Source organism: Hipposideros armiger, unplaced genomic scaffold (genome assembly GCF_001890085.2).
Source record: "Hipposideros armiger isolate ML-2016 unplaced genomic scaffold, ASM189008v1 scaffold_253, whole genome shotgun sequence".
NCBI lineage: Eukaryota > Metazoa > Chordata > Mammalia > Chiroptera > Hipposideridae > Hipposideros > Hipposideros armiger.
The window spans coordinates 776,812-801,786 of NW_017731603.1; the positions used below are offsets into that span (position 1 = coordinate 776,812).

A 24,975-nucleotide genomic window follows, 5' to 3' on the forward strand; every position below is an offset into this window, starting at 1 on the left:
GGTAACGGGGGCGCGCGGCCGGGGGCCGGCTGGGCCGGAAGAGGGCTCGGGGCCGGCGCTGCGGCGGGGAGGGGGTCGGTTGAGCTTGGGGCAGCGGAGGTTGGCGCGGGCCTTTGTGGGAGGGGGCCGAGGGCGCTGGGCCGGGTCTGTGGGGAGGGAGCGGGGCGGGCCTAGTTGGGGGCGAGGACTGGGTTTGGATGTGGAGCAGGAGCGGCTGTGGCTCTGGGACCCGCGGGGATTCTAGCCGGGGCCGCCCCGGGGCCTAGACAGGTGCGTTGGGCTGGGGCTGCGGGCTTCGCCTCGGGCGTTCTTCACAGCGCTGTGCGAGGGCTCCTACGAACAGAGGCCTGGGCTTTCCCGTCGCGCCACGGGCAGCAGCGGCACAGCTCGGGTCGGGCCCGAGGGTGATGGGCAGCGAGCCCCGCGAGCCCCGGCTGCCTGGGAGAGCGAGGGGCGGCGCGAGGCCGGGGGCGGGGCGGAGCGGGTGGGGCCGAGCTTGGGCTGCCGGCGAGGCTGCGTCTCTGGAGACGGGAGGTTGACAACCATTGCCCTTCTTCCAACCCGAGACCCTCATGCCATCTAACTCCTGTCTCTCTCCGCAGTGGCATCTTTCTTACTTTGTCCGTTCTCCGGGCCCGCGATCTGCTTTCCGGAGCCATGTCAGAAGGAGTGGACTTGATTGATATATACGCCGACGAGGAGTTCAATCAGGTGAGGGGTCATCGGGAGCATTGGGATTTTCCTGGATCAGCCGAGGAATCACTTCCAGCGTACTTGCGGTGGTTCCAAGCTGTGCTAGTCCTTGAGGATTTGCTAGGCCTGCACACGCCTCATTGGGTCTAAAATTGTTCCTCTAGCAGATTTTCAAGACTTCTCACCATTCCGCTTTATGTTACTGTAAGCCTCCAGGCTCAATTGTAAAGGCTTTGATTTAAGAGCCAATAAAAATCAGGTTTAATAGAGTGGTGAAACAACCTGTGGAGCTCGCTGCCCCAGGAAGCCAGAGTTGGATGTTTGTCTATTCAAAAACTAACCACACTTAAAAATCAGAACTATGTTGGCTGTAATATTCATGAGGACAATGTCGATACCTGTTGCTTTGCAATTCTCTCAAACTGCAGCTGGAAAAATGTAGTCAGTCCCCTCTCCCATAAAGTAGTGCAAAGTCACATTGTAAAAGATACTTTAACATTGAATTTTAGCTCCATTACGATTGTTTTAAGTCCATAGGCCTTTTGGTATAATACATTTTATTGATGAATCTAATTGGGCGTTGCGGGGAGAGGTAAAGGTTTTGGACAAACCAGTTATAGACCCACAAAGCAGGTACAGAGCCACTCACATACCCTAAGTTGGATTTGTTGGTCCTTTTGTGTTATGTCAAGGAACATTATACAGTGATTTCCCTTGAAACACTAATCTTATATACAATTCGATTCTGAGCTCTTGAGGTCAAAACTCAAGAATGTTCCAAAAGTCTCTATTGAAAAATTTTTTTTATTTATTGAACTTTTTCTTTTATTAAATTTTTTGTTGGGGGAACAGCCATGGTCATTGGTTGCACATTCCTTTCATGCTACAATGGCATAGTTGACTGTTAGGGAGGGTGCAGCTCACAGTGGCCCATGCGGGGATCGAACCGGCAACCTTGGTGTTATCAGTACCACACTAACCAACTGACCTAACCGGTCACCCCTATTTAAAACACTAATATCTTGCCTGGATTGTTTTCAACACCATTTTACTTAAGTAACGTGGTTTTTCCCATTGGCATCTTTTAATGGGTACCCATAAGGACCTGGAAAGAGGATAAAAAGAATAGTGAAGAAAAGTGCTGTTTGGACCTTGACTTTGATCTGAGGCAACAGAAGAGGTTGAAATACATGCAATTTTTTTTCACTTGGCGTAAGTTTACATTAAAAAAGATTTTTAATACATTATGCCTTTTTAACATGGAGTTTTTAACACACAGAAATAGCGAGAATAGTGTCATGACCTTATACCCGTTCTACAGCTTCACCAGTTATACTTTTTAATAGTCATTTTCCTGTGTCTCTTTAGGTAAACTGGAGCCACCTACATGTGGCTGCTGATTGGTTTAAAAAGATGAAGTTTTTTAATTTCAAGCAAGTCAAATAATCACTTATGGATAAAAAGAAAGGTTTAGTATATTAATTTAGTTACAAACCATTGCTTTCCTGAGTTTTCCATGTTACTTTGAATCAAACTTTTACTACTTTTAACAAGCTATGGTTTGTTTTTTAAATACAAGATAGCGAGGAAAGAGAAAGGCTCCCTTTATGGAGGAGTTAGAGCGGAGCTGGCTCTCTTCCGTGGGTTGATAACAGTGCTGCCGACTCCCTCTGGGAAACGGGCAGAACAGGGTCCTTGACCACAGGTCTAGCTACATTTGGCCTGAGAAAATGAGGTTTCATAATTTCTTAAGCACTGTAAGTTGTAGGTCATCGACAAGACACAGGTCTTGTCCAGTGGTCACTGCTTTTGTCAGTAGAAATCATTGGCCTCAATAGTTTGTGTTCTCTGGTCACTTTTGGTAAAAAGGACTTTTTAAAGGTAGGCCAACGATGGTGTGAGAGAAATAGTAGACATTTATACCAAACAATAGTTGATACTTGGCAGGTTGAAGAAGTGTAGATTTTGAATGTCATGTCTTGTGGAAGATCGAAGTGGGTGCTTTTTTCTCCCATAAGTAAGTTAATTTTTGGCAAACCTGGTTTTAATGTAATTTGGAGGCTGCTAAAGAAATAAAAACTCTGTCTGGCTAGGATTGTTAGAAGCAGACTTAGACTGAAGGCAACGTGCAGATAGTGTTTCAGAATGTTTTAAGAATGTTATTGATTCACCCCAGGCTTCCCCATGCACAAAAACTGTCACATGTACTTTGCTCCCCAGGGGAAATCAACACAGTTCCTAGATGGAACCCTATGGTGCTGACTCCCTGATCTCTTACAGCATGTGCTGCAAAAGCCTCTTTTGCACAACTACTTTACTTCTGTGACATAGGGAGTCTTGAGACTCTCAGCTGCTCTGTTGGGCTGGGGAAAACTCTGGAAAAGTAACTGAGAGCTGCCTCTCTCCTGAATGTTTTGTCTCTGTTCCTTGTGTGAAGATAGATAGGTGCTTTGCACAGTATGTCCAGTTCTCGTCCTTAACTTCCATCAACAATTTTTTCTTTTTTAAATTAAAGTTTATTGGGGTGATAATTGTTAGCAAAGTTACATAGATTTTAAGGTTTACGATTCTGTAATACATCATCTATATATCACATTGTGTGTTCACCACCCAGAGTCATTTCTCTTCCATCAACCAATATTTATTGAGCTACTTCTGTTTGTTAGGCACCATGTTGAGACTAGTGAGGTAAAAGGGAAGAAAAACAAAAAACGGGAATCCCTGTGCTCAAAAGAGATGGTTTTCCTGGTGGTTGAGGGCAGTGAACAGTGACAGGGAAGACGGGTGTGAGGTGACAACTGTGGAAATGTTAGTTATAAAGCCAAAAATGGTTAGCTTTGGTTATAATTAAAAGACACTGGTATCAAGTGGGTTGCTTTGAGAAAAAGAAATCCTAGGCTTTATTGTTCCCCTCAGATATGAGGGAAAGGGCTGGAATGTAGGAACATTAAGCATACAGGTGAGGAAGTTCTTATTAAATTTAAAATTCTGCAGTTTTTTTTTGTTAACCAAGAAGCTTCATGAGACAATAACAGTTCTCCCTATACTATTAAACAAAAAATTCTTCCTGAGATATTCATACAGTATTAAATACATATTTCCTTTTTAATCTCCCTGGAGTGTAACCTACAGTACACGTAAAACATTGTATTATTCACTTAATTTATAGAATTAGGTTTTGCTTTAACCTAATTCATCACTGCATAAATCACCAGCTTATTTGGTTAATCAGAAAAACCTCAGGTCCTATCTGTTTTTCTCTTTTATTAGTTGAAGAAATAAAATGAATTGGTGGTATTAGCAGATTTTAATCCAAATACAATACGTTGTTTCTTCAGTAGAGTCCTCAGCAGGCCTTCCCTGTGCATCAGAGTAGTTCCCACCAATGACTTAGAACTGAGGCTCTGTGGCCCAGAGACACCATTTGAATCTTGTGACAATTTTGAACTCATTGGATCCTTTTGTGTTTTTTTAAAGTGGTAAGGTAATCTATACAACAGGGTCTTCCAGGATTGAGTCTGTCATTCTCTTAGGTACCCTGAAAGAGCATATTGTTTAGACTTACAGTGTGGGGGATTTCCTGCTGATATATTTGTTTGCGAGCTGTCCAAATTTGCATGTTAGTTTACTACCCAATTATTAGTAGTAACTTTTGTACAACTTTTAGACACACATCTCTGAATCACAGATATACTGCATGGAAGGAATCCCAATTTGCTTCCACTGACTCTCCAAGGTGGTATATTTCCTTATTCCTTTTAAGTTCCACTTCAAAATTCTTGATTTAAAAAACACATAAACAAACAAAAAAAGCCTGGTGTGAAGCAGGATTAAAGCACTGGAGAGTATCAAGTGGTTTCTAAGCCGTTTCTTTATCTTGAACCACGAAGGCAAATCAGCTAATACACGAATAAATAAGTGATTTATCTAGAGTTGGGGTTGTTTGAAACGTTGGGGCTGTGAAATTTTACACACAAAATGTCAAGTTATTAACCCTAGCTGTCTTCACCTTATTCAATTTATTAGCTACCCTGCACTCTGCAGTGTTCGCTTCTCTCCCTATTCTTCACACACACACACACACACACACACACACCCATTTTTGTTGAATATCCTTATTTATAGATTTGCCTACCTAGAACAGTGTTCCTGTGCTTATTTGCCTCACTGATTCCGTTTCTTGTTTTTACGTTGTCTCTAAAACGTTTATACTCTTTTGCAATTCTGTGTCTGTTATTTTTACAAGGTTTAAACTCCTCTCCTTTGGGGTTTCTTAAGAGTATTTGTGATATTTGAAATATTTATATGCCTCAGGAAGTAGAATCCTTTCCCCTTCAAACAATCCATTAGTGTTATCATAGTGTGAATGTTCTTCCACTGTACTTTAGATGAGCTGAGAAAGTAAAAGATTGTTTCCAAAAGTTTGTAATGGTATGTACGTCTAAGAATGAATTTTGTAGTATATCTCTCCTCTAGTCTCACTTCAGAGTCAGCAGTTCTTGTGATGGTATTGAAGGGAGAAAGTCATAGGAGCTTCCTGTCCTGACTTGCATTAGAGAAAATACCCCTCTCTCCCTTCAGGGAACTAGACAAATTACCTGACGTAGGTTCTACCTTTATTCACCTTTGCAGTTCACCTCAGCAATGACATGAATGAGCTGTAGTCCATTCAGCTAAAACACTTTGAACTTCTCCCTGCCTCTGTCATTTTGGCGGCATCATCTTTAGCACAGTTTGAATGTTAGAATGTTACCTGAACAAAAAAATACTTGTCCGAGATAACGACATTGTAAAATCTGAAACATTGAGATCCCTTGATATTGGTTCTTCTGGTGTTAGGATTTTTGGTATATAGAGTTACTCAGCTTGGGCTGCTATAACAAAATACCAAAAACTGGGTGGATTATGAAGAACAAATTTATTTCTCATAGTTGTGGAGACTGGAAGGCCAAAATCAGGTTTGGGTTCTGATGAAGGTTCTCTACCGGGTTGTAGACCACTAACTTCTTGTGTCCCTACGTGATGGAGAGCAGAGCAGAGCACACACATTGGGGGGCAGGGTTTCAACATATGCATATGGTGGGGGTTGGGGGACACACAAACATTTCAGTCCATAACAGTAATATATCACATGGGCAAAAAGTATGTTTCACATATCTTCCATTATACACGTGTATATTATAAATGCTTACTGTGACACAGCTTATGAAATGGGTGATTCTCCTGTTTTCTGACCCTTATATTTTAGAGAACTTCTCATTGTTTTTGTATATCATTGAATGTCTCTGGTAGTGCTCAAAGATGTCTCTTACATGGGTGTCATGGTAATGTATTGGATCTGCATGTCACTTGAGAAATAGAACTTATTAAGGGAAAATCCCCCAGAGTTATTCCCTTCCCTTTTTTTCTTTATGTTTCTTTGATGGTTCTTAGAAAGATGGGACTGTGTACCATGAGTTACAGAGCTTCCCTAAATCATTTGTGTGATTCATATAATTTAAACCAGTAACTCCCACTCTTTTTGCATTTTGATTCCCATTTTAACTTGCTTTTCCCCCTGCTTTGTATTTCTAAATAAATATACCCTGTTTCTTGTTAAATAGAATAGTAAATTTTGTGTAATTCTTGATTTTGGAAATAGTATAAGATGTTGAAGTTAAATTTTCATTAGTGGATCTTAGATACAGTCTTTTGAAGCTAACCTCATTGGTATCAGTAGCAAATGCATCTCGATGCATTCTTAGTTTGCATTGTTCAATCATCATGTACCTTTTAATTCTCACAGGTGGCTACAACTAGAAACATTGGCAGACAACTAACAGCATTTTGGGAGAAAAACCTACATAAGCATAATTAAGTGAAATAGTTTTATTAATAAATGAGGACGTTTTCTCACATAATTTCCTAGAGTAGGACAAAGAAGTTTTATACGTTGTTTTATAAAGTGTTTCACTGGATTCTAAGTGAACTAGAGTGAAATAGAATGAACAAAAGGTTTGCAAACCCACCTTTGCCAACCCCTCATTTCTTAGGACCCAGAGTTCAACAATACAGATCAGATTGACCTATATGATGACGTGTTGACAGCCACCTCACAGCCCTCAGATGACAGAAGCAGCAGCACTGAGCCACCTCCTCCTGTTCGCCAGGAGCCATCTCCCAAGCCCAATAACAAGACCCCTGCAATTCTGTACACCTACAGTGGCCTGCGTAATAGGCGAGCTGCTGTTTATGTGGGCAGCTTCTCCTGGGTGAGCATGGATAGCCACAAAGGTCTATGGGAGGGCTGGAGGGAGAGCACTGGGAGGTGATGGCATTTTCAAAAAACACTGTTGCACTGTTTTGTGCTCTGATGGGGTTGGATTTCTTTTTCCTGGGATCAGGTTGGATTGATCTCTGAAAGAGAACTATCCTGAGGACGATCTGATGCCGAAGAAAGCAATGATTAAGTGGGTAGTTGCTTTTTCTGCCATCTTATTACCACCCCTGACCCTGGGGCTTTATGTCTAGCAGGGTCATCTGTGGGATGAGATTTCAGAGTGAACACCTTGAACTCTTGGTGGTCATTAGATGGTCCTGTGATAATGATGGGTGACAGGGATCAAAGACCTTGATAGCTCTAGTACACATGGGGTAGGTGGTGATTGTTCTGCAAATTATTCTGTGACATGTATTTGGGGTGGTGGTGGTGGTGGTGGGGTTTCCAAATTAGGAAATGTATATACTGAGGGGAAAGTTTCTGACATGGGCAACTGTAGCCTATCAGATCTGTAATTAAAAGCTGCTAGTAATTAGTGTTTGAACTGATGCCAGCCCAAATGGCAGTCAAAGTTAAAATAGATTTTAATTTTCTCAATCTCTAAAGATGGGGTTTGGGGAGGGGATGGGTGGTTTTGGAATTTTGTATGGGTGAGGACAATAAGAAAAGCCTGCACTAATTGAAATATTGATGGGCTTTTGGGTTTCCTGTGGGAGGTTATGGCTATGATTAGAATCCTAGGTTTGGGGGAAGGGTTTGGGACATTCTGGGTTGGGAGCGGGGTGGGGGTTGCTCTTGACATTTCTTCCTTTTCCATCTTGCCGGCCCCAGTGGACCACAGACCAGCAGCTGATCCAGGTTATTCGCTCTATAGGAGTCTATGATGTGGTGGAATTGAAATTTGCAGAGAATCGAGCAAATGGCCAGTCCAAAGGGTGAGGTCTGGATTTGAGAAGCCCCTTTTAGTTTGTAACAGATCTGCGCTATATTTTGGCCCTAGATTTTAATCCCTCCCGCCCCTGGCCCAGTTTACTGCTTTGGTTTTGGCAGACTGCCTTAGAATGGGGACCTAGCTGCAATGTAGTAGAACAAGATCCCCTGAGGGCAAAGAAAGCTGATTTCTAATTCCAAATTAATAGGAAGATTATAGGCTGACACTTTTTTCTTGGTAGTTGTGTGTGTGTGTGTGTGTGTGTGTGTGTGTTTAATAATAGCAAGATATCCTTTGCTTTACCAGTTTTCACTACCAGTGGAAGAGAATATCTTTGTTCCTCTCGCAGTTGTCTAGATCTCACTTGTTTTTAATTTTTCTTCTTCAAGGTATGCTGAGGTGGTGGTAGCCTCTGAAAACTCTGTCCAGAAGTTGTTGGAACTCCTGCCAGGAAAAGTTCTTAATGGAGAAAAAGTGGACGTGAGGCCAGCCACCAGGCAGAACCTGTCACAGTTTGAGGCACAGGCTCGGAAACGTGAGTGCGTCCGAGTCCCAAGAGGGGGTACGTGGAGACCATCTGTATGAAGGGGGGAAGGTTGTGGGTTTGTTTTCTGTGGTGTGGGCACAACCTACAATGTGGAGGACTTTGGAGGAGGGTGTTGGTGGCGGCATGATCAGTTGGTCGGGCAAAAAATGATGTTTGTGTACAAGAAAGAGCACTCCTGGGAGTCAGGTAGGTTCAGTTTATAGTTTGGTTCTGCCACTAAGTCATGTGACCTTGGGCAAGTCACTTTACTCCTTAGGGCTTATTTCCCCATCTGAACAAGATACATGCTGGGCAGGCTGAGTGGCTCAGTTGGTTAAGAGCTTGCTCAAAAGTGTGAGCTCTGAGCAACAGGGTCGCCGGTTCGATTCCTGGCCCAAGTTTGCAGCTGAGCTGCCAACAGGTGGCTGAATGGCTCAGCTCAAAACAGACAAAAGAAAAAATAGAAATGAACAAGATACATGCTGTTTAAAGTTTCTGTCAACTCTAAATTGTGTTTCTATCTAAAAAATCAGTGTATAGTGAATGGGCTTAATTGTAAGACATGCTTTTCTAAAATTATCAAGAAGCAGCCACCTTAAAATGTAAGTAAGGTATGTAAATATGGCTGTAATCTTGTCATAAACATAGATTGGAAGGGTGCTCTGTGAGGAGTTGACCAAAAAGATTGCTGCAGAGTAAGAATTTAAGTGTTTCTCCAGCATTGGCCAGGGTACCCTTTCAACTACTGGATATTTTAGTCTACTTGGCAGGTATTTCCCATTAGTAAACAAGTTGCATCGTACTACTCAGCTTCATGATAGTATCCTTTAAGTTCACCTACTCCCTTCATTCTGACTCTACTCACCAAGCCACCTTCTGATATTGATGTGGTTTCCCAACTAGGCTCTCCTACTGGGAAGAGAATGCGCTGACCAGCTGACACAAGTATTCCCGTCTGCTTGGCAGTTAATTTCTCATTGTAAATTAATAAGTTGGCATTCTGGTTTATGAATCAGTCTCTTGTGAGTTTGGTTAGCGTGAATCAATCTCCTAAGGTTCAATCACCTTGGCTAAACTGTTAAAATTGAATTTCTGAACCTGTAAAAGCTGAGGACCATACCTTGGATTGTCCTGACCTCACAAGGTGCAGCCACCCTTCAAGGCCCTGCCTGAAACAGCCAACTGCTTTTCCTTTTCTTTTACTGCAGTAGGGGGACCTCAGGGGAGGGGTGGCAAAAGTCCTGCATTCAAAATAGTGCCTTGTATTGATTGGGTATTGATTGATTGAAGGAGGAAATATAGCCACTTGTTTCTTGCATAGGAATAGCTGTTCTTTTAACTAGATTGAGAGCCTAGATGGATGTGGTGTGAGCTCCCATTGCTCTGGGTTACAACGTACACACTTTGGTTCCTTGAGAACTAATTTCCAAGCCCCTTCTGTTTCAGAGTCTGTCTGCAATTCAGCTCTCTTTGTACTTGCCTAAGGTGCATAATTTTACAGCTGCATCAGGGAGACACTCCTACCTCCATTTCTTGGTGTTACCTTTCTTTGCTGAAATGATGATGGTGACTGAGTGGTGTTTTTCTGCTATGTCATGTTGATGGACTTGGCCTCTGTTAATTCACAAAGTACAGCTCGTGGACTTCTCTTTGCTAAAAATGGTTGCTACTCTTGGGATGTATAGACATAGGTACAAAACAGAACCCTTGTAGAAGTGGAAACAGTAGCCGGAAAGGTGGCTAACTTTCAGAGATCACACTTGTTAATTGTTTTTCCTTCAGTTTGAGAGATCTTGGGGAAAGCAAGTTGCCATGTGTTTGAGACATGAAAAGCAAGAAAGTGCTGTGATACACACTGGTATAGAGAAACTGGTTGCTAGGGTGATTAATTCCACCTTATACTTCAGTCAGGGGTTGGGGTTTACTAACAAGTTTTAGTTTAAGGAGCACTCTTCTTTCTATGCTTGTCTACTAACAGCATCTTTCTACCTCCAAGACTCCCAAGGTCGTGTGATCATGTTCTTCTGTTGGATTCCACATTAACCAGGTTTAGAGTAGACTGTTAAATTGGAGAGAGGGAACAAATTTAACCAAGTGACTTGACAGTGTCAGAGCCGTGTTTCCAGCTGTATACAAACATGTTTTGAGACCCTGTTGTGCAGAACGCCATACCAGCGTGCGATGATGATGTTCCTGGTATTCTGCCCTGTGGGGTTGAGCATTTGGGCCATTGAAATGTAGTGGGAGTTCCCAGGTTTGCGGCATGTTTTGTACCAAGCTTTTGCTAGGAGTCCCTGCTGTCAGCTGTGTGCCATCTGCTCATTTCTGTAGGCAGATCTTTTCTTGGCTTATCTCCCATTTTCTCTTTACCTCTCAACCTCCAGTCTTCTCATTGTCGTGTATGTCTTCTCCATCCCAGTTACCAGTTTTGGTATGTGGGAGGAGGAAGTTTCATCCATCCCCTGCCCTTTCCTCTCACCCCTAAATTCTGTAGCCAGAGTGCCTTGGCAAGGAGAAAATTCCAAGTGTACAGCCGGATAGAGACGGTCGACTAGTACCAGTCTAAGCAGAGAGACCCTGAACCTCTATCAGGGGACATGGGATTTCAGATCAGCTTGAATCCAGCTGAACAGTAATGAACATAATTCAACAATGTCATTTTCTCTTGTGTTATTAGGATTCTTCTGCACTTAAAAATATAAAAAAGCTAAGGATAAATATATATATATATATCTCTAAGGATAAAAAAAAAAAATCCGGAGTTCTGGATAAAGAGCATTCTTTAACATACTGAATTTAGGGTGACACTGCTTTCTGGGTTTATGTCTTAACTAACTTGCCTCTGACCTTTTTCTCTGAGGCCAAAGAAAAGATAGATGATTTTACCTTCTTTTTCAGCCGCCTGTCACCTTCCTCAGTGTGGTGTCAAATGACCCTTGCTGAAGGATGAGCTGCTCTTGTGGGTACGTCTAAAGCCTGGGCAGTAACAGTACTTCCGCTTTGCTTTGTAGGAATACCTCCACGGGCCCACTCCCGAGATTCTAGTGATTCTGCTGATGGACGGGCCACGCCCTCTGAGAACCTTGTATCCTCATCTGCCCGTGTGGATAAGCCCCCCAGTGTGCTGCCCTACTTCAATCGCCCTCCTTCAGCCCTTCCCTTGATGGGCCTGCCCCCACCCCCAATGCCACCCCCACCACCTCTCTCCTCAAGCTTTGGGGTTCCTCCTCCTCCTCCTGGCATTCACTACCAGCATCTCATGCCCCCTCCTCCTCGATTACCTCCTCATCTGGCTGTACCTCCCCCTGGGGCCATCCCACCTGCCCTTCACCTCAATCCAGCCTTCTTCCCTCCACCAAATGCTACAGTGGGGCCTCCACCAGATACATATATGAAGGCCTCAGCACCCTATAACCACCATGGGAGGTAAGAACTATCTTGTTCCTTTCAGATCTGAGCCAGGTATAGTAGGGTAGACAGTGTAAAACACTTCGTTCTCCTGAGGAAGTAAGTGAGCACTGAATTCTTACATTTCCCCCTGGGGAAACTATTGCCATAGTGTTGAGTCCTGGGAAATACTTATCTATTAGATGATGTTTTTATTTGGTGTTTTGTTTGCACCTTGAACCAAACCATGTTCTTCATATATCCCTTTTTAAGGAGCTTGATTAAATTGAGTGCCATAAGTGGCAGTTAGGGAGGCTGTAAATGACTAGCACTGTTGGGTCATGCCAAAATTACAAACATGACAAAGTCTGTTCTTGAAGAGAACATAAACACAAAACATGTGAACAGGCTGAGAACCATTTAGACATTATACAGGAGAGCATAATTAAATAACATGGTATTATAGAGTATGGTAAAGATAATGGGTGTGGACAATCAGGAATGGTATTATTTCTCTGTAGCCGAGATTCGGGCCCTCCGCCATCTACAGTGAGTGAACCAGAATTTGAAGAGATCATGAAGCGAAACAGAGCAATTTCCAGTAGTGCCATTTCCAAAGCGGTATCTGGAGCCAGTGCAGGTAACTCACCCTTACCTTTCCTGCCTTCTCTTTGCCTTTAGTTTTTCCATTTTTCCATGTTTTGCCATTTCCATTGGCATGAAAATTCAACAAGATAAAATTGGAGCACTGTTAGATTCTCAAGAGTGGCATATTTTTAAAAACAATACGTAACCTAAATTCTTGGCTTTTGGGATGCTCTAGTGGTGTTATTTAGCCTGTGTCTAGACCTGCCCCATGAAAACCAACTTAATGCCTAGAATATAAAGAACTAGTGCCATCTCATTGTAGTATTTGTTGTAGAATGAAATTCCTGCCTCATGGAGGTCTTGACCTCAGTGGATCCAGTGCCAAGTGTAGACTCTGGGTTTTTAGGACTGATGACTCAACTAGATGATGGTTTGATATGGAATCTAGTTACATTTGGGGGTCTAGAAAGAGCTGGTAGCCTCGTGTAGCCTATCCTAGAAAGAGGCAAGTTCGTTGGCATCATCTTAAGACATAATGTGCTTTAATAGCTAACTTTTGCCCTGCTGTCAATATTAAGTGGGCATAGCCAGAAGCCATGACTCTTGAGAGACCTGAGCACAGAAACTTTGGTTCCTAAGAGAAGAAAATAAAGGACATTTCAGGGTTCTGGGCCAAATTTCACATTACGACATTAATCACTTTTTATGAGTTTCTCACATAAATGTAAGTGTAGACTGTCAGATCTCCTAAGAAATAAGTTAACCCTAAATAGTATAATCTTTTTTCCGTAATTTCCCATCTTTGACTGCAAAATTGGAATCCACAGAGTAGGTTAAAGATAGGAAGTGTACACATTCTCTTTTTTTTTCCCCCTCTAGAAAACCTTCACTGGTATCTGAATAAATCTTTTTCAAATTAAAAGGCAATCTATGTTCATTGTGACAAGTCAAATATACAGAGGACTATAGTGAAAATAATCACTGTTCTTCACCAATTCCTTCACACCAAGATAATCAGAAGCTGAATCTCGTATCTCCCTTCATTTTTGTTGTTCTCGTTTCAGTCACTCAAACCACAAATATTTATTGAATTGCCTATACAGTAGGCAAAACTTCCCTGCCCTGGGAGAGCTGATGTCCTGGTGTTCCTGGACCCGCAGGATCATAGCTCCTCCACAGTTTCTCTTTTATTCTTACTGCCTTGCACAGAGGCAGCTGCCAGGCTTCCTCACTAGACCTGGTCTGGTGTCATGCTTTCCTCGCATTATTCTGTCCTTACTGCTCCTGCTTTAGCTTGGAATAGCGTCGTGCAAGTCCCCAGTCTATGGCCGCTAGCCCTGGGCCAGGCGTTGCTCAGCTTAGGGGATGAAGGGCGAGTTAGTTCTTGATGGCAGCACAATTGAAATAAACAACTGAAATACCCGTATGTGTATGTATATATGTGCTATATAAACAGCTTAGATATACATTACAGGTATACACACATCTGATAGTAGATTTAAAATAGTTCAGACAGAAATATGCAGTGTGAATAAATGAAAGTCCCCTACACAAGACCACCTACAAGTCCACCTTTTACAATCTAGTGTCTATCCAGATTTTCTATGTATATAACATACATAACTTTTTTATTGTTTTTACAAAAATGAAGTACTGTGTTGTATTTCAAAAAATTTAAACACTAATATATTCTAGACATCTATTATATCAGTGTATAATAATACCTAACATTGAACCCTTACTGTGTGCCTGGCACTGTGCTAAGCGCTTTACATGGATTACTTTGCTTACATACAGATTTACCTCATGCTTTTTAACAACCAGATAGTATTCTGTAAAACTAATGTCCTGTCATTTCTATAGCCAGACCCTATTGCAGGAACTTTAAGCTGTTTCTAATTCTTTAATACAACAAAACGCTGAAACAAACACCGTTAGACATACATAGTTGTGAACAGAAGTATAAAATTTTTAGAATTCCTGGGTCAAAAAGTTTACACATTGTTTATTTTAATGGATGTTGTCAAATAGCCCTCAGACAATGAAATGATGCCCCAGTTTATACATCCACTAGCAATATCTGAGAACATCTGATTCCAGACCATGTGACTATAGGTGCCACCCCGTTTCATACCTGCCACTTCTGCCTCATCCATTTTGCCGTGGTTCTGTGGGACAGCTAGTTACTCTTGGTGTGTGTCCTTCTGAGTTCTCCTTTTGGTCCGGCTAGTTTACTGCCTCTGCTCATCCTTGGCCTTTCCCACCCATCCCCTGTCAGGGGATTACAGTGACGCGATTGAGACGCTGCTCACAGCCATTGCTGTTATCAAACAGTCCCGGGTCGCCAATGATGAGCGTTGCCGTGTCCTCATCTCCTCTCTTAAGGACTGTCTTCATGGCATTGAAGCCAAGTCCTACAGTATGGGTGCCAGCGGGAGCTCGTCCAGGTGAGTTGATTGCTTCAGCGGCCTACCACCCCTGAGCAGCACTCTTCCCGGGATTGGCAGGGGGAGGAAAGGTGCCCAGAGTATCTGGCAGGGACCTGGCTGAAAGAGCAGACCTAGCCCTCATGTCTTCAAGGGGAAGAAAGTAACCAAACATTTACATTGATCAATGTTGTAATGTCTGGAATCTCTGTTGGGTGAGGCAATGGGCTTATTTAGCAAAGAGACAAACTGGTATAGCTAAGAACATGGGCTTTGGAGCCATACACGGTTGGATTTGAATCCCAGTTCTGCTCCTAATTACTTGTATGACCTTGAGTATGGAAATACTCAACTTTCCAAGCCTCATTGATCGCATTTTTTAAAAAGGGACAATAGTAGTACTAATCTTACAGACCTGTTTTAAAGATTAGGTGAGATAATGCATGTAAAGCTCTTAGCACTGTGCCTGATACATTAGTAAGACCTCAACAAATTTAACTTATTATTTTCCCAAAAAAGACTAGTCTTTAAAGAGCTCACATACTCAGACAGTGGGTCCATGATATAGTGGAAAGCTGGTTTAGACAAATAACTAGAAGACACCAAAACACAACACTTTAGGAGAGAATATGATAGGCCCTGTGAGTGAGGCTGAAGGATCTTTCTAATAGGAAAAGACATCGGTCCCGAGAGAGGTCACCTAGCCGGTCCCGGGAGAGCAGCAGGAGGCACCGGGACCTGCTTCACAATGAAGATCGGCATGATGATTATTTCCAAGAAAGGAACCGAGAGCACGAGAGACACCGGGATAGAGAACGGGACCGGCACCACTGAGAAAGGTGGGATGAAGCCCCGTTCCTGGCGGCGGCTGATCTTTTATGAAAGAAAAATGACTGATAGTGAAGATTTCCCTCTTCTTAAAGCAAATAAAGGGGATGGGAGGGCTTTTGCTTTTAGCAACTGAAAATTCAGTAGGGCAGATTTCCTGCTTGTTTGTCAAGAGTCTTACCCTGAGATGGACCTAAGATTAAGCTATTTTTGTTTGTTTCTTGGCTGCCTTGCCCTGGTATCTGAGACAGCAGGGCACGATGACTGAGGGCAAGCACCGTGTCTGTGGGCAGTGCCAGTGTGAATCCAGCCCCTCTGGCCGTATTACTTCTATTCCTTAGTTCCTTACTTTGCAAATGGATAATAAAAGCAGCTGTCTCATTAGATGGCTGAGTATTCGGTGAGATAATCCATAGGTGTTTAGTACTCCTAGTACCTGTCACATAGTAAGTTCTCAGTAAGTGATAGCGATGTCATTAACGTTATATTTTAAACCCACCAAACTTTCACATTAAAAAGTGAAAAAATTGACCAAGACAGAAATGTAAGACCATTGCTTACTTGTTCATTTTCAAGGTGCACTGTTAATACTTTTAAGACTTAATACCTATTAAAAAGATTTTGAAAATCAGGATACTTTAGTGAGAGGAGAAAGCTGATCTGAAAAAAGAAATTATCTTTGATAGCATGAGAGAGTACGTGTAGGAAACTTCAATGGAAGAATATATTTGTTTTGGAAAAAAAGCTATTGACAGCAAATATTTTTTCTTTCCTAAAGCAAAACAAAAGCAGGCGAGTTGTGGGGCGGGGACCATATTATATTAACTCAGGTAATTGAAAAGTTGAATTAGGCTTGGCTGGGTCCAGGAGCTCCAGCTCTGTTGTTTTCATTCCCAGACAGGCTCCAGGTTACACCCCACCAGCTTGGCAATCCCAACTAAAAGAAAGCTTCCAGCAGATTGTTTCTAGTGTGTAAGAAAGCAAGAACGGTTGTTGGCTTTCTGTGATCTTTAAACGTAGTGTAGACTCTGGCTAGGATGGTCTGGTTTATGGTTCCTGAAGGCTGCTTCGTGATCCAGGTGACTTTGGGGTCTCATCTCAATTTTGTGGTTTCACATCACGTGCATTATGAAGATGTCCTTGGTTATATGCTGATTTGTTGGTCTGAAGTGAATGGTAACTGAGAAGGAAGGTGAGGAGTAGGAATGGGTCTGTTTAGTATCTTTGGGGCGGGTAGATGAATGACTGGATGAAGAAGGCAATGGAAACCCTCCCTGCTACCTGTGAGTGCCTGAAGTCCACGAGCAATAACTGGACTGTGAACAGTTGGAAAACTGCAGTATTTTGCTTAATGACAGCCTACAAACAGATAAGAAAGGAGTTTTGCTCTCTACTGTGTTGTTTGGCATTAACTTAAGCAGAACTATAGCTGGGAATTTTGTCATCTATAGGTGGCAGAAAAGTGAGAAAATGAAAAGTAACATTTTTACCTGCCTCCCTTCTCTGTTCTTAAACTACTTATTTATTCCACAGAATCTTAGTGTGCTTGACATCATTGAAATCTAGGATACTCCACATAAAATCACCAGTTAGACTGTGGATTCTAGATACTTCTTTCTGGATTTTGCCACAGGTTGAGTTTTGGGAGGTGCTTACATATCAGAAAAACAGCCTCCAGGGGAGGTGGAGCCCACAAACAGTTTTGGCCTAATTCAGTCTCAGGAGTGGGCTGGAGGGTGGGCGTTTGAGGGTCTTCGATCTGGTCTCATTACTTCTGCAGCAGTAGCAGCATTTCCCTTTTCTCGTTGGAGCTGGCACAGTTGCTAGTGTTGCTTATGGGTCTAGTGTCACCACTCTTGCCCAGTCCTGCAGCCCACAGTGTGTCGCTGGGAGCTGACTAGGATAAGAGTGACCAGGGAGATGTTACTTGGTCCACGCAGAGCACAAATTATAGTCTTCTGGGGCTGCATTCACTTTAGTAGTTAGAACAGGAAACTGTATATCAGCATTCCTGGTGGCTTTGCTTTTAACAGCCTTTTGGCAGAAAAATTGTGGGCTCGCTCCTCTGATCATTGGTACTTTGGGGAATGAACATCTGAACCTGAGACTTTAGCTGTCATTTTGTGTCATTTCTTCTACCTGTAAAATGGGACTGTTTCTTCCATTATAAGGATGATTCAATTTGGATAACTGAAAAATCCTATAACCTAGTACTTCCTAGAAAACAGTCATTTGGCTGGTACGGGCCTATGACAAAGTGAGGAAATGAACTTTAAGGCAGGCTTTCCAATTCCCTAATTTTTCCTATGTCGGTTATTCCATTCAAATAGTAATTTAATTCAAGAGAACTAATCAGACACCCTAAAAATGTCCATTTCTCGCATTCTCATCCTAAGGACTCTTAATTCCATCTGCAGTTACCAAGTTGTGACAGGAGATTTCATGTTAGGGAGCTGGTGCATGGGCCTCACTTATCTTAAGAACATTATAAGCTCTATGTACAATACCTTTCAGGTAGAAAATAATATTCATATTGTATGAATGAGTGTTCCCTCAGAGCAAAGAGCATGTTCTGTCTAGAGCCAGCAATATAGATCAGTAATCTTTTTTGTCCATCCTTCCCTCAGGTTAGGCGCCGCCTCTGGGGCCTGAAGTCTGGTCCACTTTAGGAGTCTTTGGCTTCTGTCTGCATTCAAACGTTACCACCAAAATGTAGCCAGAACCTTTAAGAATTGGGTGCTGTAGTTTATTTCTCTTGATTCACTAGTTATCCTCTATGTCTTGTTTTTGTAGGACCCATTCCCAAAGTGCCACTCTTTTAGGGTATATGTGCGTATGCTTTGGAATTTGAGGGTATTCTTAAATAATTGGTGGTTTTTACTTTTTGTAGTTCTTGGCTATTGTTTCATTTTGTATACCCCTGAATACTTGAAATATAGTCATTCTCACCTTATTCCTAACATCCTGGTCCAATGAAGACTGAGCTTTCTGCTCAATTTTGATCCAGTGTAAAGATTCAGAAACCTAACTGGTATGAAATTGAGAAGGCACTGAGGGCTTCAGTTTTCCTTATAGAAAGTGAGACAAATACCTGCCTGCATAGGTGTTTAGGGAAGCCAGAAGGCAGAGGTCATAACCGATGCGGAGGATCCCAAGCTAAAATCGTGCCATTTCAGAGTGCGGAAGGATCATGCAGCTTGTGGGTTTCTTTTTTTCTTGGCTAGCTCCTCCAGGTTACAGAAGAGTATAAATAAAGGGCGAGCATTTGTGTGCAGGCTGCATTGCCAGTTCAGGCATTAGTAGAAATCCTAAACCTGAATTTAATCCCCATTTTCCCGGTTAGCTATTAATTCTATTGTATATGGTCAGATTAACCAAATCACCTCCCACATGTTGATGTTGCAACAATAGAACAAAGACTGAGTGGACTAGGGACCTTAAGTTAGGTAGAGATGTGACAAGTGTAGAGATGTGACAAGTGGCTTAACAGTGCCTTCTGTTCAGCAGAAGTTCTTAACTGTGCTTTTAGGGTTCTTGGATGGTGACTGCTGGTCATTTCCTTCTTCTTCCACGCTCCTCTTTCTGTCCTGGCCTGGCCAGATCGCTCCAGCTTGGTGTTAGTAAACTTGGTCCCTTACCCACAGCTGCCATCTGGGAAAAGACCTAAGATCTCGAGTTCTGGTATAACTTAGAACACCTCTGGCTCTGTGTGTGTGCGCACACACATACTCATAAGAATGCTGTTTGGAATCTGGTTTAACCAAAGCTTCTTTAAAAGAAGAGAAAGGTTTAGAGTTTCCTGTGTAAGTACATGCTTCTTGCCAGGGCCTCTTGGATATTTGGGGGTTAATGGATTTGGTTATGTACGCATGTGTTTTCTCACCATTGTACCTCCCAATTCCAGATTTTTTTCCCCTCCCCTTAAGGTAAGCTATGACTTGCTCAGAATAGATTTTCTGAAATAGTATTTAAACTCACCATGTTCCCTTATAGCCACTTTTCCTGAAATGTTGTAGTTTCCATACTTTTCCAGCCAAAGTCCCTTTTTCAATCAAACTGCTTTGAGACTCCATTTCATTGTCTGTGTTTTTTCCTCCCTAATCTTAAAGTAAGATGTCACTCCTTTTTTTCTCTCTACTCACTGTAGCTTTCCACTCCAACCATTCCCCTCACTCACAGTGCCAGACAATCCTGCTTTCTTTCTTTTATATTCCCAGACTTGTATTCTTTCTATGTTTACATCCCCTACTTCATAGGTTATAACTTGAGAAAATGCCAGTGTAATTCATTTAAGCCCCTGTTAACAGAAAGTAACCTCTAATTTGTGTTCTCTTCTTCTCTTCTGATGTTCTCATTACAGGAGTCTGATTGGAAGCAAATGTTTTTTTAATGGACTTGCATCTCCTCACCTTGATCAGGACTAAAGGACGGAGGCCGCTCCACCCCTTCCCTTTCCTCTAAACCCTTAACCCCCTTCAGACACCCAGGGAATACCCTCTGCCCTATAGGATTGAAGACTTCTTGGCAGCCCTCCCAATCCCACACCTCCTGTTTGCCAGAGGAAGGAACCTAAAGACTGTATGGTCGGGGGTGGGGGGGGTGGGGGGGGTGGCAGACAGGAAGAAAACATGTCCAGGCCCCTGGTTTCCATAGAGAAGGGTGCTTTGTCCAAGGAAACGTATATGAGTTTCTGATTCTCCAGGAGCAGTTCAGTGGTGAGGTTGATGGGAAGACTTCCTTCCCAAAGAAAATGGATCCTCTGTGGGATCTATCTAGGAGAGTGACTGGGTGTGCCAAAATATGCCCAGGGTCCTGCCCTCAGCACTAGGTTTGATGGGGCCAAGAGGGTCCAAACCCCTTGCTAACATACCACTTCTTTGTTTAACTCCTTTACCTTCCCAGACCTTGAGGGGGGACCATGAGAAATTACCTGATGAAAAGCTTCTCTTATTCTTGCTTTTCCCTCTTACATATTGACGGTTTGTTTCCCTGACCTCCCAGAGGGCTGAACCCTTCCAGCTCCCTGCCGCCCACTTGCCTCAGTGGGCTTGCCCCTCCTAAGCAGAGAAGGCCCATGAGGTTGCTTTCTGCTGGGGAGCCCGGCAGAGCCAGTTACCACCCTCTGCTGCTTTGTGCTTGGTTGCCTCTTGCAATAACCAGCTCTACTAGGTGTTCCCTTTCCCTGGGGCTTTGCCATTTCACAAGTGGAGCCCTTCCCCCAAAAAGGCTGCTTCCTTGTTTTAGAGGAAGGTACTGCCATTGGGAGGGTGGGGATATAGGACCTCAGCACTGAAGAACCCTTGTGAAGTACCAGGAGTGGGGAAGGAGGCAAGTTGGGCAGGATACGACCTACTTCCATAGGCTTTTCTTTTTTCAGGTTTGATGTAAGCATGGGCTTGCATCCCCCAGGTACATACTTTTACTTACTGTGGGATAACCTGGCACTAGTAGACGTAAAAGTCACAAATTTGGTCTTTCCACCTTTTGACTATTGACTTAATAGCTTCCTTGCTCTGCCTGGAGGTACTTCCTGCCTCTGATAAGGAGTAGGGATGAAGTGGAGTCTGACTTGAATGAGCTCAACTCAGAGTTCCAAGGACCACCATTCTGGGGGCCATTTTCCACACGGGCATATGGAATTGCTTTTCCATAACCCACATTGTGATGTTGTTGCTGAAGGAAGCAGCAGCAACAGGTCCTGCAGTACCCATGGGGCGGTGGATGCTGCTTGTGCATTCATCTACAGGGTATGTGACAGCTAACGTGAGGAGAGACGTGACGTGAGGTGAGACTTGTCATGTGAGATGTAGGGTCTTTGGAGACCCTTCTGGCTCAGAGGGAAGAGACTGAGTTGGACTGAACCCTTCCTCTGTTTCCTGCACGTTTCTGACATTGCCCTCAATAAGTCACTGAGGGAGTCCCCCCAGGGTCAGAGAGGCACATTCCCTTGGGACAGAGGCTATGGGTTTGTAACTCTTCCCCTGTCCCCAACCCCATCCCCACCTCCACTTCAAACATGGCACCCTGCCCAGCTGGCCAAGTGTTAAGTGATGTGCTTACCCTCGAGAGCAGCTCCGGGTGTCTTTTTAAAATATAGAGAAAACCAAGTAAGGTGACAGTTTAAGGAGAAAAAAATATAGAATACCAGAAAAGCCGTTTACCTGGAGAATTTTTTTCTCCCCATTTTTGTTTTGTTTTTACTCAACGACACATTTTTAGTTTTATTTCCTGATAGCAAAAGGAAAAAAACCCACCCCTCAAAAAGGCCAAGGCCCCGTCCCCCTGTTGTCGGTGATTTGTTTGTCTTTCTGATAGGTTGAAAATTGTGTAATAAACTTGATGACGCTGTCAATCTTTTATACTGCATTGTATTTTTTTCCTTTTGTAACAAAATATTTTTAAATAATAAATGGGGTGTGAGCTGTTTTATGGATTCTGCATTGAATAGATTTGTTGAGGTTTCGGGCATGGGCATGGGCTGATGATGCACAGGCTGCGGGACGGTAGTGAAACCCTGAGTTCTTAGCTGGAATTGCACGAAGGACATGTTACCTGTGGAACACCTAGGAGACCTCTAGTGCAAACCTTTGGAAATGCCACTTGAAGTTGAGCTTTTCTCTTTAGCTAAACAGCCTGGTTAAAGAAAAATTCCAAGTCAGCCTTTCCTCTTCAAGAGTCTTAAGATTTATTCTCAGAATAAATGTCCTACCTTGTACAGTTCAGTTCCAATGCCAGAAGTTCAGGAAGGGAAGAATGCTAGGAGGTAGACGATACTGCTACTGCCTACTTCCGTCTACCAGTCTAGCCAATGACAAGCAACGGAACCTCAGTCTCTCTCATCTGTAAGATGAAAATGGTAGCTGTACTGCCTGCCTTCCACACAGGGATGTGTTAAGAACCAGAGATAAACATGAACATGTTTTGGAAAATGAACTATCTAGATTATGAGGAAGTACAGATTAGAAAACAGAAGTGATCTTAGGACTCCAGAAAGCTGGCTTTTTTAAAAAGGTGAACAAAAAGTTACCTGATAAGAAGATGAACCAGAGACCAGATGATATCTAAGGTGTATTGGGACCGGTAAAAGCAAAATTAGTGTAAAAACGTAACCTTTAGTAGGTTGATGTCAAACTTGAAGGGAAAAAAACTAGTGGGGAGTGCCTCACAATTTCGGCCAGTGTTCTTGAATTAAGGTCCATGTCCATGGTCACCTGCATCTCATTTATCTGCCATGCTTGCTAAAGTGCCTGTTCCGTACTGCATCAATCTCTGTAAAGTCTAGAAATCTTTTTATGCCCCAAATGATGTATAAAGGGAGAAGTAAATACAGCCTTTAGTTTCCTCTAGGACAGCGGTTCTCAACCTGGGGGTCGAACGACCCTTTCACAGGGGTCGCCTAAGACCATCGGAAAATAAAAAGATATTTACATTACGATTCATAACAGTAGCAAAATTACAGTTATAGAGTAGCAACGAAAGTAATTTTATGGTTGGGGATCACCACAACATGAACTGCATTAAGGGGTCGCGGCATCAGGAAGGTTGAGAACCGCTGCTCTAGGAGGTATAGTGGTGTAGAAAGGGACTGACCTTTGGGATACCTCTGGGTTCAAATCCCAACTCTTAACTACTTAAGCTGATTGTTTTGGACACATGAGTTGATTAACATCTGAGTTGATTTCCTTTTCCCTCAGGATCGTGTGGATTAAATATACTCTGCCAGGCAATGGATGAACATTAGTCTACAAGTTGTTGCCATGGTAAAGCCAGAAACCTGAATCTGTGTCTTAAGTGCTTCCCGAATAGGGCCACACCTCAGCCTCAGCCCCTAGAGATGGCCATGCTGTCACTTGGCAGTTCTAGCAGTGATTGTATCTGAGCAGGCCTCTGCCAGCTCGTGTGACTAGAGCCTGCTCTTTTGCTCAGTCCTGTCCACTGCCCCAGAATGCTCGTGCCTGCAGGTCTGGGCTATAAAATGCCTTCCCATGGCATGCAGTGAGTACAACCTCTGACCACATTAGCCCGGAAGGCTGTGCTGAGTCCTGTCCTCTGCTGCCTCAGTTTCTGTTGTATGATGTTCTACTCTGGTGTGACTGACTATATCTGCAAACGTGACTCCAGTAAGCATCAGTAAGAAGGAACGTTTATGGAGCCATCCACAGGATACAATGCCCTTTGAGATAACCATGAAGTGAGAGCACTTGTTGTTCTAATCTTATCCCCATTTTTTTTTTTAAAGATTTTATTGGGGAATTGGGGGAGGGGAACAGCGCTGGGGAATCGGGGAAGGGGAACAGACAAGTTGCTCTTGTTTTGTTCTTCAGTGTAGTTGTGGAGGATGCCGCCCCACTGCCCCAAGCTGGTACCATCGCGCTCCTCCCAGGCGAGGCAGATCAGTCGCCGACTTCTGGATGGCTGCTCACGCTGGCTGCTGGCTGCTCACACTGCCTGCTGGCTACATACGGTAGCCCATGGCAACCCACTGCCACAGGGGCTGCAGCCCACCCCGTCACCGGCAACCCACAGCAGCTCAGCTCCAGGTCAAGCTGTTGCTCAGCATCTTAGCTGTAGAGGGCAGTGTCACCGGCCCTCATATGTGGGATCCGAACCAGGGCCCTCTGGCATCCCAAGCCAGCTCCCAACCAACGCGCCACTCGGCTGGCCCCTTATCCCCATTTTTAACCATTCATTCTCACCCTCAAGTGGTACCTGTTAAGGAATGAAATTGACTTAAACCAGACTGAGACTCATAAGACAAGGTTTCTAGTTTCAACTGTTAGTAACTGGTTGTATGATACTTGGCTATTTTACTATCTCATTTCTAAGCCTGCAAAGTGGAGAGAATGAGATTAAGTTGCTCTCTAAGGTCCCTTTGAATTATAAGCCACCTCTCAATTTCCAACTGAGCCTTCCATTCATTTATCTGTGTTGCTGGAGGGTGACCTTAACCACTAAATATCTAAATGAAAAAGGGAGGCCACGGAGAATGGGTTCCTCTCCAGTTGAATGTGTGATTTCTTTAAAGCGGGGTTAGAGAAAGAAGCAACAGAAAAATCAGGGTGTTAGAGGTTTGAAATATCAGGGACAGGACCGGCCAAGTGGTGCGTTGGTTAAGAGCTGGCTTGGGACGCCAGAGAGCCCCGGTTCGGATCCCACTTACGAGGGCCAGTGACACTGCCCTCTGCAGCTAAGATGCTGAACAACAGCTCAACCTGGAGCTGGGCTGCCGTGAGTTGCCGGCGACGGTGTAGGCTGCAGTCCCCTGTGGCAGTGGGTTGCCATGGGCTACCGTGTGTAGCCAGCAGCCAGCGTGAGCAGCCAGCAGCCGCAGTGAGCG

General features: G+C 43.5%; 1 protein-coding gene across 3 annotated transcripts; it reads left to right on the forward strand.

Moving 5' to 3' along the window:
* The first annotated feature begins 181 nt into the window (after nucleotides 1–181).
* CPSF7 (cleavage and polyadenylation specific factor 7) lies at nucleotides 182–21,997 on the forward strand. Of its 3 annotated transcripts, none has more exons than XM_019656005.1 (10): nucleotides 182–270; nucleotides 603–711; nucleotides 6,726–6,944; nucleotides 7,784–7,887; nucleotides 8,273–8,445; nucleotides 11,421–11,835; nucleotides 12,318–12,436; nucleotides 14,663–14,831; nucleotides 15,482–15,649; nucleotides 19,999–21,997. In XM_019656005.1, the coding sequence occupies exons 2-9, from the start codon at nucleotides 658–660 to the stop codon at nucleotides 15,642–15,644; spliced, it is 1,416 nt and encodes a 471-aa protein (XP_019511550.1). In that variant the 5' UTR covers nucleotides 182–270; nucleotides 603–657; the 3' UTR covers nucleotides 15,645–15,649; nucleotides 19,999–21,997. The 3 variants fall into 3 exon arrangements, with proteins under 3 accessions (XP_019511550.1, XP_019511552.1, XP_019511553.1); XM_019656007.1 differs by having other exon boundaries at nucleotides 8,273–8,418; XM_019656008.1 differs by lacking the exon at nucleotides 14,663–14,831.
* The last annotated feature ends 2,978 nt before the right edge of the window (nucleotides 21,998–24,975 follow it).